The sequence below is a fragment of the Mytilus californianus genome, unplaced genomic scaffold, assembly GCF_021869535.1.
Source record: "Mytilus californianus isolate M0D057914Y unplaced genomic scaffold, xbMytCali1.0.p SCAF_1, whole genome shotgun sequence".
Lineage (NCBI taxonomy): Eukaryota > Metazoa > Mollusca > Bivalvia > Mytilida > Mytilidae > Mytilus > Mytilus californianus.
Genome location: NW_026262581.1, coordinates 14,418,047 through 14,431,258, shown reverse-complemented (window position 1 = coordinate 14,431,258; position 13,212 = coordinate 14,418,047). Strand labels below are relative to the sequence as shown.

At 32.3% G+C, this 13,212-nt stretch overlaps 1 protein-coding gene across 3 annotated transcripts in view; it reads left to right on the top strand.

Moving 5' to 3' along the window:
- Positions 1 to 13,212, top strand: part of LOC127708860 (pleckstrin homology domain-containing family G member 7-like) — a 168,694-nt gene that overhangs the window by 132,267 nt on the left and 23,215 nt on the right. For all 3 annotated transcript variants that reach the window (XM_052214055.1, XM_052214223.1, XM_052214143.1), the window contains one exon: positions 5,437 to 5,547. In XM_052214055.1, the coding sequence (XP_052070015.1) occupies positions 5,437 to 5,547 (111 nt within the window). The remainder of the gene's footprint in view (positions 1 to 5,436; positions 5,548 to 13,212) is intronic.

Below are 13,212 nucleotides of genomic sequence, written 5' to 3'. Positions count from 1 at the left end.
GAGCAGTTTCTGCGTAAGGAGCACTCTCCTGTATATGAAGTCCGTATAGTGTGAACATGCACGAGCATAACGTATCCACTGAGATATGTAAACCCCATACGATGGGGCAGAGGGTATGCTACTGCTGAGAAATGGGAAATTATTAATTGGAAAGTTTAAATCGTCCCGTTTGTCATAGATTTTAGTGTGAAGTCGTCCATCTGTGTCAATATTGAGTAAAAGATCAAGGTATGAAGCAGTCCTCCTAGTATCAGTAGTATCCTTAATTTCAAGTTCACTGGGATATATGAGATGTAAGTACTGGCTGAGATCCGGGTTATTCAGTGATAGGACATCATCAATATATCTGAAAGTAAAATTAAAGAATTTCGCAAGGTGCTTTTTCTTTTGTCTTTTAGAAGGTTTTTTAATGAATTCTGCTTCATACGAGTACAATAACAAATCAGCCAGTAGGGGTGCACAACTAGTAGACATTGGAATACCGACTGTTTGTTGAAATATCAATCCTCCAAACTCAACAATCATATTGTCGATTAAAAAGTCTAGCATTTTGATAATATCATCTTCAGTATATTTTCCGGTAGAATCAGTGTGGTTCTTTACAAAATAAGAATTATTATAACCGAAAACAAAGAAATTTATATCTACCATTCCCTTTTTTATAGAAAAAGCTCTGTTAAATGAGATGGTGTAGTCGATCTTTTAATTGCGCATGGGGAATAGTAGTGTAAAGCGTAGAAAAATCAAACAATTTAATGTTGCTGCAAAATTGCAGAGATTGTTTTCTAAGATTTAGCAGTAGATCTTTAGAATTTTTAAGAATCCACATCTGATTGACACCACTGGTGGAATATATCTCATCACAATATTTTTGAAGGCTATCTTTTACTGTAGAAAGAATAGTAGTCAGCACTTTTGAAAGATGTTCAGTTGGACATCTTGATGATCCGGCTATGTATCGTTCTTTGTATGGAGTTTTGTGAAGTTTTAGTATCCAGTATAATGACGGTAGATTTTCTTCGTTTTCTTTGATGTTAATTCCAAAAGAAAGAACGACAGATTTGTGATTTTGTAAAATTTCATCCTTTGTAAATGATGTTAAAGAATATGTAGGATTACTAGTTTTGCTGTATATTCCAAGCTCTTTTGTGAGACATTCCAAGTAATGGTTTTTACATATGAAGACAATATTATTGGAGGCTGTATCTGCTGGAACAACGACATATTTGTCATGCAAAGAGGATAAAGCATCCACAACCTCCGGGTTCTTCAATAGGTTAGAAACCCTTGTGCTCATAGTACATCGTAGTTTCTGAATGCGTTTCTGAATGCATGATCAAATAGCTTTGATCAATTTAGACAGAGTGTCCAGTTCTGTTTCATCTGGCTCGCGCTTTACCCATTTTCTGGCATAGTCTTCAAATGCATTCATCAGTAACCTGAAGTTCTTTTTCCAGTTGATGGGCTGAGGAATTCTATATTTTGGTCCCTTGGCTAACAACTCTCTTAGTTGTTCATTGGTAACGATGCCAAAGTCGACAGTAATAACATGACCAGCTGGACTATAATTGAATTTTGACGATGCACATGAGCAATCCGGAGGTTTGGATTTCTTATCTTTGAGGTTAAAGGCCTCTAAAACGGAGGACGCTTGCATATCTCTAGTATTCTCTCTTGTTACATCACGACTGGGTTATGATTATGCTTTAATGTATGGTGTGATTGCCACCACGACTTCAGCGTGTTCAGAACACCGCTGCAAGGCTAGTAACCCGCAAAAAGAGGTGAATCTTCACTGGTTACGAATTTAATTCCGATTCCAATATAAACTGTTGCTGTACACATTCAAAGCATTGCATGTACTTGCTCCTTCTTATCTTAGAGAACTCATACATTATTTTACAAACTGGCACGATCCTTGCGATCTGAAAATGCTGCTTTAATCGAGATGCTTGGTCTATGATTGATTGTGTTTGACTGATTTTGAATTGCTGCAATAATATTTTATACTTTTTAATTTGATTTGTTGTGTTTCTGTTTATTTGGATAAAACTATGAGTTTTTACTATGAGTCGTTGTCTTTCGGTAATATATTTTATGAATACAAAGTAGAAGTAGAAAGATAAGTCTATCACTATTCAAAAGTCCATTTATAATACATTTGTATTCAGTTTAGATAATATTTTTTTGGCGATTTTTACTAATTCATTGATAATTTTGTAATCCATTTTTTTATCCAATTTGGTGAAGTATTTAGAGTCTTAAAATTTTATTTTTGATTTGATTTGTATGCTCTTAACTTTTTTTTTAATTTGCAGTTTCGTGTATGTACGAATTTGTGTATATTGTTTAACATGTAAAGCGCTAAGAGTAATTGTATTGGTTATATTATGCGCTTTACATGTTAAATGTTAAAATAAATAATAATAATAATCACCTTTCATCCGAATTCATACTCTATCAAATTTCATAATCGGGAAAAAAAATCCAATCTGTAAATTACAGATCAGTCGACTATTCTGATATCGAAAGATCAAGAACGCGAAATATACCTGTCGTTAGTTAGAGCATTAATACACAGATACATCATATCGGGCAACCGGTTCGTGATGGTGACCGTGAAACTTATGAACTATCGTGATTAGTCGTTCTTCTTCATAACTCTGTTGAAGTAGTTTTTGTGTCAGGATCACATCAGCGTTAATCCTGGTATATATCATCACATTCATCATACATTCTATTTGTCGTCCAATATGTTATATTGTATCAAAAATGAAGTCATGGCCGATGATTATTTTATATCAATTTTGTAAGAAATTTATTGATTTTGGATTTAAAGATTTGATGAAAATAAGAGAACTTTAAGAAAGTTTCTGACCAATTTTACGTGCATTTTATATTTAAAACTTTTCCTTGAATCATATTTCAGAAAATAAAAGAGAAAAATTTATGATCTTTTCGATCTTTAGTTTAATATAAACATGCCTTTGTTGTGTGTAAAGTCTTGGCTCATTTCCTATAACTTGACCTACATGAAATCACTAACATTGACGTTCGCTTGAGACTTATTCAGTGGTTTTTTTTAATGATCATATATGGATAAATAAGATGATATAATCTGGACACTTTGGTGCACAAAACAAAACATAGTTGAGATGTGACAGTGATGTTATAAATGAGAGGCAAAATGAGTTTACCGAATATCAAACCATTCAGAAGATAAAAAATAAAGGAACGAACCCCAAAAGAGCGAGAATGTGTGCATCGACCAGGTAAGCGTATTCTGCTATGCAAATATCAATCGCCGCGCAAATCCGCACCCACTAAAATGTCATAAACAGGAATCGGACTGTCGTAAACAAATCGAAATTTACATATAACAGACTAAACGGTCAATTAATACACATTAATTCAAACATTACATACAACCCCCAGCATTTGAAAAAACATATTTTATTCATAAAACCTTCTCTGTAAAATATATAACGATTCTTGAATCTTATATAAATTATAATCTAACCTTTGAAATCATTCACCAAACACGTCAAATTATCTTAAAAGAAGCAGTTTATATTTAAGATACATAATGGAAAACTATAACAGTGGAATGCAGGGAGATGTGTGGTTTCATATTGGTGTCTTGATGGTAAATTAATGGTTCTGAAAACGCATTGAAAGAATGTACATTGTTTCTGGATATCAACACTATTTGAAGCTGTTTTGTTTCTTTCTCTTCTACATAAATATCACCGGACATTAAAGGAATGATTCCTTTCAGAAATCATTTTTTACGTTCAATGTTAAATGTTAATTACTTTTATACTGCTATAAAACGATTTGTAAGTTTTCCTATCAAATGTCACAATCTATTTAGAGTTATCAAACCACTCAGTTCAATTACGTCAACCATCTGTTCGCATGCTGTATCCTTGAAATGTTTGATATCTGGTATATCGAAAGTACGAGAAACGAGGAAGTGTCAAATAGAGATGTACAAAACAAAACCAGACTCAATTTTTACCTTGTTCCTTTCTCCTTTTTCGACATTCAAATTTTAAAACTAATCGAAGTAAATTATCGTATTATGTTTACATGCCAAACTAGACCTATTTGATATTCAGTTATTTTGCTTTTCTTTTCGATCCATTTCATATTCCAAAATGTCCTTACTATATTAAGTTTACAACACCGTTGTACGAAACAAAATTGGTGGAAGAGGCAACTCAAGGTGAAATAATAAGATTTTAATGTCGGTACAATAACAGAACGTGGAAAAACCTACGTACATTATGATTCTCCAAGCGCATAATTGTCCTCCACCTAAAATAAAGAGAAACCAATATGGTCAGATATTTTGAATCCTATTGTTTACGTGTTATCTAGTATGTGATATTGTAAAATTTTAAGATACATGTAATGAGCCTTACAATAAATTTCCACAACTGCTAAGCAAGGGGTCATTAACACCATACATTTAAATAGGCTGGAAATTCTTTTTTTCTTCTTCAATATTTTTTTAGATAACATATTTTGTAATATTGTAATTTCCCCTTGCGTGAATCGAATACAAATTGAAGCAAATCTTATCGTTTGAAGAGGTATATTGATGCAGATTCATGACTTTGACATCTGTTACTAAACACATATTTTTGTATTTGTTCAGCAACATACTATAACACACCATTACGCAGCCATACTTTTTGTAAAATAGTATTTGAAAATAGATAAAGAGTACGAACGTCTACAATAATACAATACGTATAGATTAAATGGTCATTCAAGCGGTCAGATTGGGTCCTTTTTCTAAGAAAACACCTTATTTTTGATGTATGCAATAGCAATAAACAAGATATAGATTACCATGATGAAATGCATACAAACACAACAACATTAGGTTTTGAAAATGCATAATTGTACGTTTAGGTTAACAGTTATATACATATGATAACAGTAATCAAAAACCTTTAAAGACAGCATTTTTAAATCTTTGTTTTGTGCAGGTCACATTGAAACATGTTTTTGCATTTCTGAATTAGTAAGAAATGTTCAATGGCGTAATTCCTATATGGATTTTTCCTGTCTTTTTTGACAATCGTCAAATTTTAGAATAAACCTTACGAATTCAACATGCTAAATTATGTTGTCACTGTGACGGATAGTACTACAATGGCATTCATCCTTGTACAGATGTAATTGCATCTAAAGTGCTGTCAAATTTATTGTGGTACGAAATATATATTGCTCACTGTGACAATCATATCGGGTTGAACGTATCGGTATTGTTTTATTGTTTTAAGATTTGATTTTTTAATTCTGTTTGTAAGTGGTTGTTATTGTTTGTTAAACTTTAAGGCTCTTTGGTAATTGACAAAGTAAGGCTACAGTTCTATTATTGGTTAAAATCTGGTGTAAGAAGGGATAATGTTTATATTACAGACAAACAGACGAGCAAATTCCTTACCAAATTCCAGTGAGTCAGACACAGAAAGAGAACCTTCACCTCCAGTTTCCCGACGAGGACGTAGATCTGCAATCGTTGACATGAAGGTAATTTATATGATAAAAATTAAAATAAACTATATGCATTATGAGTGTCTAACTTGAAACCTCCAGTTTTTGGTGGGGTACGTGTTGCTTAGTCTTTAGTTTTCTATGTTGTGTCATCTGTACTATTATTTGTCTGTTTGTATTTTTATTTTTGGCCATGGCGTTGTCAGTTTGTTTTCGATCTGTGAGTTTGACTGTCCCTCTGGTATCTTTCGTCCCTGTTTTGAAAGACGTCTAAGGTTAAATCGAGGTTTTCACTTAACTTTTTTTTTTTTTACATTTAGCAATAAGTTTTCTTTGTTGCTCTTGTTTACTATCTAGAAAGGTGATTTTATAAATTATTTGTTTATAATGTCACAGAAGCAATTTGGTAATTGATTTTCCTAAACAAGCAACTTCAATTTGATCATCGCAAAATGAATGATTGATCTAAAAGGATCACATAATTTCATTTAACATCGTATTTGACTTAATCTATTATTTACTGATTGATAAATCCTGCCCTTGTTTCTAAATATTGTATAGTATTATATATCGTCATAAAATGTGTGCGTCAATGCTATGAAATTGTGTGTTATTGTAACCTATATCATGTATATGATAAATATTAGATTCACCTATTATGTCTGTGTATTTTGCTCACCTATGCAACTGTCATACAAGTGAGAGGTTTAGCTAGCTATAAAACCAGGTTTTATCCACCACGTTTTACTTAAGGAAATGCCTGTACCAAGTCAGAAATATTTTTATTTCTTTGATGTGTTTGAGCTTTTGATTTTGCCATTTGATAAAGGACTTTCCTTTTTAAATTTACCTTTGGGTTCAGTATTTTTGTTATTTCACTTTTTAGATGTTCTTAAAGGGAGAAATCTATTGTGTTTGTAATAAGTGTTTTATATAAAAAAAAAAAAACAATCGTTATAACTGAAGTAGAGGCAACAGAAGTTTACCGATGTTCAAATCTCATAAAATCTATGAAGAATATGCCAACACAATATTGAAAACAACACGAGAACTCTAAACTTAGCAAGGTTGTTTTCGTTGACAGGGTGTGTTGACAGGGTATGTGTCTCATTTTATGCATGCACATCCGTTATGCGAATCCACATTCGGTTAAAATGTCACAATATAGAATCGGATGCTAATGGTAAATGTACAGATCAGACGGCTTTCCTGGTAGGTAAAGATCAAAGACTTAAAACATGTATCGTGTGAGTTGAGACAAAGGCACTAAGTATCAACAATAATTCGTGATGTTGACCATAAAACATGTCATACAACCTAGTAGAAATCGTCCATCTATGGCATGACAAAAAAAAACATATGAAGCAGAAGTTAATAAATAAATGATCTGGAGTAAACTTTTAGAATTTTCTCTCTGAATTACGATAACGTTTACGTCACTTTTTTCAGCCTAATTTTGATTTAAGAATTATACTCTACTGTCTGTTTACTCCTACCATCTTTTACATGTATAAATAACTGATAACATTGGTCTTAAAACCGATTTATACCAGTATGGTATCTGTTTTAACGAATTTTAAATTCTTAAAAAGAAGTAATTTCTAAAATGGACATAATTTTTAATTCTGTAGAATATCAAATTCTAAGGAATGTGCAAAGATTGATTTTTTTTAAACGAAAACAAATCTTGAATTATAAAGTTTCTATTTGTTTACAGGAGATGCACGACATTGGTTGTGCTTTAAAGGGACTATTTTTGCAAATTTTAGTATGATGATTTCTTGGGGTGGACTTTTAGATCTGGACCTTTATTAAATGAGGGAAGAACTTTGCAATGTCTTTACCACAAACATACATTGAGTTGTATGATTTTTGCCAACAAATGCTTTCTAAATAAAGTGGTTTCTTTAAGCAAAGATATTGAAGGGTTCGGTTATTTGGAAATAAATGGGGTGCTTCCATTATATAATGGACTATTTCTCAATTTCACTGTCAAAAGAAACTGAATACGTGTTTGCTCTATATAAAACACTTTTGTGACTAAGCTTAAATGCAATAAAACGAAGGAAAGGAGAAAGGTACATTAAACCATCAAAGGAGTTGTTTTATTCATATGGCTTTAAGTCATTAGTTGTAGACGTTTTCTTTGAGAAACCATTGATTTTGGGAAAATAAAAGCTTTCTTTGCTTCAATCTACAAAGGAAGCCTTGAAAAACAATTTTCGTACAGTTTTGTTTGTCACATTGTTATAATATTAAATGAAGTATAGGTTTCAATTTCGTAATTGAGTCGACAACATAGAATCTAAGTTTAAACCGACCAAGTTGTTAGGAAAACGACTAAACAGGAACAAATCATATCTGAAACACAATAACACAGAGTTAAGAGCAATTAGGAAAGATGTAAACATTTACGGGCGGCGAAACTTGCATAATTTTCATTTAATTTGCAATGTTGCTGCTAACATACGTAATTTTACATCTTTTATTAGTGAACCATATCCTTGTGACCTTATTGTGTAATTTTTGGTATATTAATGTATAAAAATAAGCAGATGTGGTTAATAAACTCATCATAGATACCAGGATTGAAATTTTGTATTTGCTGCAGACGCACGTTTCGTATACTAAAGACTCATCAGTGACGCTCGAATCAAAAAAGGTTAAAAAGGCCAAATAAAGTACGAAGTTGAAGAGCATTGAGGACCAAAAATTCCTTAATGTTTTGCCAAATACAGCTAAGGTAATCTATTCCTGAGGTAGAAAAGCCTTAGTATTTCAAAAATTCAAAGTTTTAAAAACAGTTAATTTATAATTATGACCATATCATTGATAATTCATGTCAACACAGAAGTGCTGACTACTGGGCTGTTAATACCCTCGGGGAATAAAAACTCCACCAGCAGTGGCATCGACCCAGTGGTTGTACATAAACTCATCATAGATACCAGGATTGAAATTTTGTACTTGCGCCAGACGCGCGTTTCGTCTAGTTAAGACTCATCAGTGACGCTCGAATCATAAAAGGTTAAAAAGGCCAAATAAAGTTCGAAGTTGAAGAGCATTGAGGCCCAAAAAGTCCTACAAGTTTTGCCAAATACAGCTAAGGTAATCTATTCCTGAGGTAGAAAAGCCTTAGTATTTCAAAAATTCAAAGTTTTAAAAACAGTTAATTTATAACTATGACCATATCAATGATAACTCATGTCAACACAGAAGTGCTGATTACTGGGCTGGTGATACCATCGGGGAATAAAATCTCCACCAGCAGTGGCATCGACCCATTGGTTGTAAATAAACTCATCATAGATACCAGGAATGAAATTTTGTATTTGCGCCAGACGCGTATGATTGCCAATGAGACAACTATAGGCAACCGTACGGCCTTCGCGGTAGTTAAACATTACCAGGTTTTTGTATTTTGTGAAAGAATCTGCATTTAATTTTAAAACAATAACACATAGACAGAATCTAGTAGATAAGACATTTACGGACTAATAAACTTACGATAATAACTATCACGTTTCAATAGTCCACATCATCCTTACCAAGACGAATCCTTTGTTGTTTTTTTTTAATTATTTTTCTCACTTTTTTTCTTTTTTTATCTTCATTTTTAGAAAACCATGAACAATATTCTTGTGTGCAATTGAAAGATGTTGGTCTAATGTCTATTTTAGTTAAAACTAGAAAGGCAGCGATGTCATTTTTACATGTAAATGTGAAATTTAAAAGAATTGTGCTTGAAACTGCTGTATACTAACATGCATCGATATCACAAACTTGTCAAAACATTTATTAAATTTTATCATCGGTACAAAGACATTATTCGTAAATATAAATCAACGTGCAGACATCTTATACGTTCAGGTATTTCACATCCCATCTTTTACTGTAGTATTCTATACAAAGCACAAAAATGTCGTCATTCACCACAAAAGCTAACCAAACCTTTAAACGGACTTATTCGGAAGGGATATAGTTACGATACAGTTGTCAGGTCATTAAAGATGGCATTTTTTTTTTAATTAATATCAATTCACTCATAGGGTCTTTGCATCGAAAATAAACACATTTATTATAAAATCCGTTGTTGGCATGATACGGGTTATGTTCTTATGTCGTATATTTTACGATGGTATGATACTAAACCCCTAACGGGAGAGATTGTACTTGATTTCATATGATGAAGACATAATCTTTCAATCAGTTTAATTGAGGTCTGGAGCTGGCATACCAGTATCTGCTAGTAGTCCTTTGTTACTTTATGTTGATTATTGTCATTTTGCTTAGTTTCTTCTGTTAGCTATTCTAACATCGGCCTCGGACTTCTTTTAAACTGAATTTTACCATGCGTATTGCTTTGTTTTTATTTATTCCACATTGGCTAGAGGTATAGGGGGAGGGTTGAGATATCACAAAAAATGTAAGATATAGGTCGAGAATCATGTCAGATGGTCAACCTGTTTACATTGAAGTAGCTCTGAAAATTATATGACGGAATATCAATTAAGGTCCGACTTTTGACTACGTGGTGACTTCAATATGTCAAATTATTCTGTTTGCATGACATATACAGTGGGGTATTAAACTGGTTCGTCGTCTGGGTGATCGTCAGAAATTATCGCGTTTTCTTATAATCATAGGATAAACTAGTATCACTACTATAGAACTAAAAATAGTTATATACGACAACTTAAGTATTATAAAAGCCATTCATTCAATTTTTAATTTCCTATATGGCAATTTCGGATTATGTCGCTTCACCTTTTTCCTGGATAAAACCTACCAATTTACTATTTTCATATTACCGACTTTTGACTCCGGATTATATAATTTTTCGACAGGTTGTCTAATCTGAGGTAGGACATCCTGATACAAGATCAAGTAAGAGCAACCAAAAGAAGTGAAATCAAACATATAATCGGTGCAATTTAGGGGGAAATTTACTGTTTTCCTAATATTTTGTTGTGTATAGAAAATATAAAACAGTTAATTTCCCCCAAAAATTGCACCGATTGAAAGCATGATTTTACTTATTTACGTTGCTCTCACTTGGCCGAGTACCAGGATGTCCTACTAAAGAGTAGGCTAACTGTCGAAAAAATAGAACGTCCGGAGTCAAAAGTCGGTAATATGAAAATAGTTTATTGTTAAAATCTTTCCGGATTCTCTCCTACAATACTGATTTAAAAATACAGCTCATCATTTCTTTCAAATTTTATCTTTCTTAATATAAATTGTAACTTGATTGGTGTTATGTAATTTATTCGTGTAAATATTGTTTTTATACGACCGCAAAATTTTGCGGTCGTATACTGTCATGACGTTGTCAGCGTCGTCGTCGTCGTCCGAAGACATTTGGTTTCCAGACAATAACTTGAGTATAGTGTATGGATCTCTATAAAATTGTGCAACAAGGTGCCATACCACACAAGATAGGTTGGGATTGTTTACAGAGGTTATTGTCCTAACTGTTCAGGAATTAGGGGCCAAAAAGGGGCCAAAAACAAGCATTTTTCTTGTTTCAGGATAATAACTTGTGTATAAGTGTATGGATCTCTATGAAATTGTACTACAAGGTTCTGTACCTCAAAAGGAAGGTTGGGATTGATTTTGGGGGTTATGGCCCAAACCGTTTAGGAAAACGGGCCAAAAACAATACGTTTCTAAAACTATGTATAAATTGCTTATTTCTCAACCAATTTCAATGGGGTTCAATTCAGAGTCTTGAATTCTTAGGGTTCCTTGATATGCTGAATCAAACCGTGTAATTTAGATTTTGGATTTTGGATCCGGTTATCAAATTGGTCTACATTAAGGTCGAAGGGTCTAAAATTAAACTTAGTTTGAATTTAACGAAAATTCAAATCGATGGTTTTTTGATATGCTGAATCTAAACATTTACTTAGATTTTTTATTTCGGGCCCAGTTTTCAAGTTGGTTCGAATCGGGGTCCAAAATTAAACTTTGTTTGATTTCAACAAAAAATGAACTAACGGGGTTCTTTATTTGATATGCTTAATCTAACTAATTATTATATTTTGGGCCTCGTTATCAAATTGGTCCATATTGAGGTTCAAGGGGTCCAAAATTAAACTCTGTTTGATTTCAAAAAAAATAATTGAATTCTGAGGGTTCTTTGATATGCTGAATCTAACCATGTATTTAGATTTTGGATATTGGACCATAATAGGTAAATGTCCAATTTCAATTTGTTGATTTCTTAAACAACATTCATTCTGTGTCAGAAACATATGCTATGTCAAATATTTAATCAAAATCTAAATTCAGAAGTGTATTGCACAATTAATAGAAATTGTTAGTAGATTCATAGATAAAAAAAATATAGCAAGATGCATAAAATTCGAATTTCAGAAATTATGTATGAATATAGTTTGACATTGACTGTTCATTTTTAGACATTTTTAAAAGTAATTAAATGATATTTGTATAGATTTTTTAAAGACATGATATTAACGACGAATGATATTTTGGAAATTGTTTTTTTTTTGTTTTTTTTTTTTCTAATTTTGTTTTTTTTTTAGAACTTCGTGGTAGGTTTGTTTGTTTTTCTGTATAAACAGGATGCTATGTGTATCAAAAACATTTTGATGAAAGCTAGCATTGTCCAAAATAAATAGATGAATTCATTTTTGGTGTACTTGGATATGTTCAATCTAACTGTGTATTTAGATTTTGGATATTGGGCAATAATAGGTAAAAGTCCAATTTAAAATGTTTCAGTTCTTTAACCACATTCATTCTGTGTCAAAATCATATGATGTTTCAAATATTTAATCACAATCCAAATTCAGAGCTGTATCAAGCTTGAATGTAGTGTCCATACTGGCCAAACTCTTCAGGGTTCAACCTCTGCGGTCTTATCAAGCTGCACCCTGCGGAGCATTTTGTTATTCTTGTAGCCTGTTGAAATATCTTTTATGATTTCGAAAAGGAAAATAGTCAATATATTTTTCACGCAAATAGTCGGTTTAATTACTTCTTATGTTTGAACAATTCATCATGAAACCTTTTTTAATTGATGTCCCAGTCATTGACCTTGACATTTTCATTTCAATGACGCAGTAAAGACCTTTAGATTTAAAATACACCGTGAACTATCAGTAATCTATATTAACAGTGCAATTACATTGATTCTATGGTTATGTTCAAACTAATCTGATTTTATAGTTTAATAAAACGTGGTTTTTACCAGTTGCACGAGTATGTGATAACTGATAAAAGATATATCACAAAAACACTTAGAATTATTTTACTTCTGGTATCGATCCCATGACTTCCATTAACTAAGCGTAAAAGCTACCTCAGAGCAACGATATTTCAGGATTTTTTTTATTGTAAACCTATGTTCAACAAAGGTGATGCCATGTGTATCTATCCAAAACAGTAGTCTGTTGGGTGTATTTGTCTTCCTCTGATAGCTTTAGCGCTATAAAACCAGGTTCAATCCACCATTTTCTACATTTGAAAATGCCTGTACCAAGTCAGGAATATGACAGTTGTTGTCCATTCGTTTGATGTGTTTTGTCATTTGATTTTGCCATGTGATTAGGGACTTTCCGATTGAATTTTCCTCGGAGTTCAGTATTTTTGTGATTTTACTTTTTTCTGATATTTGTTGATATTTGTTGCTATTCCATTTTGTTAGTAATATCGTTGACTTTTTAATTCCAATGT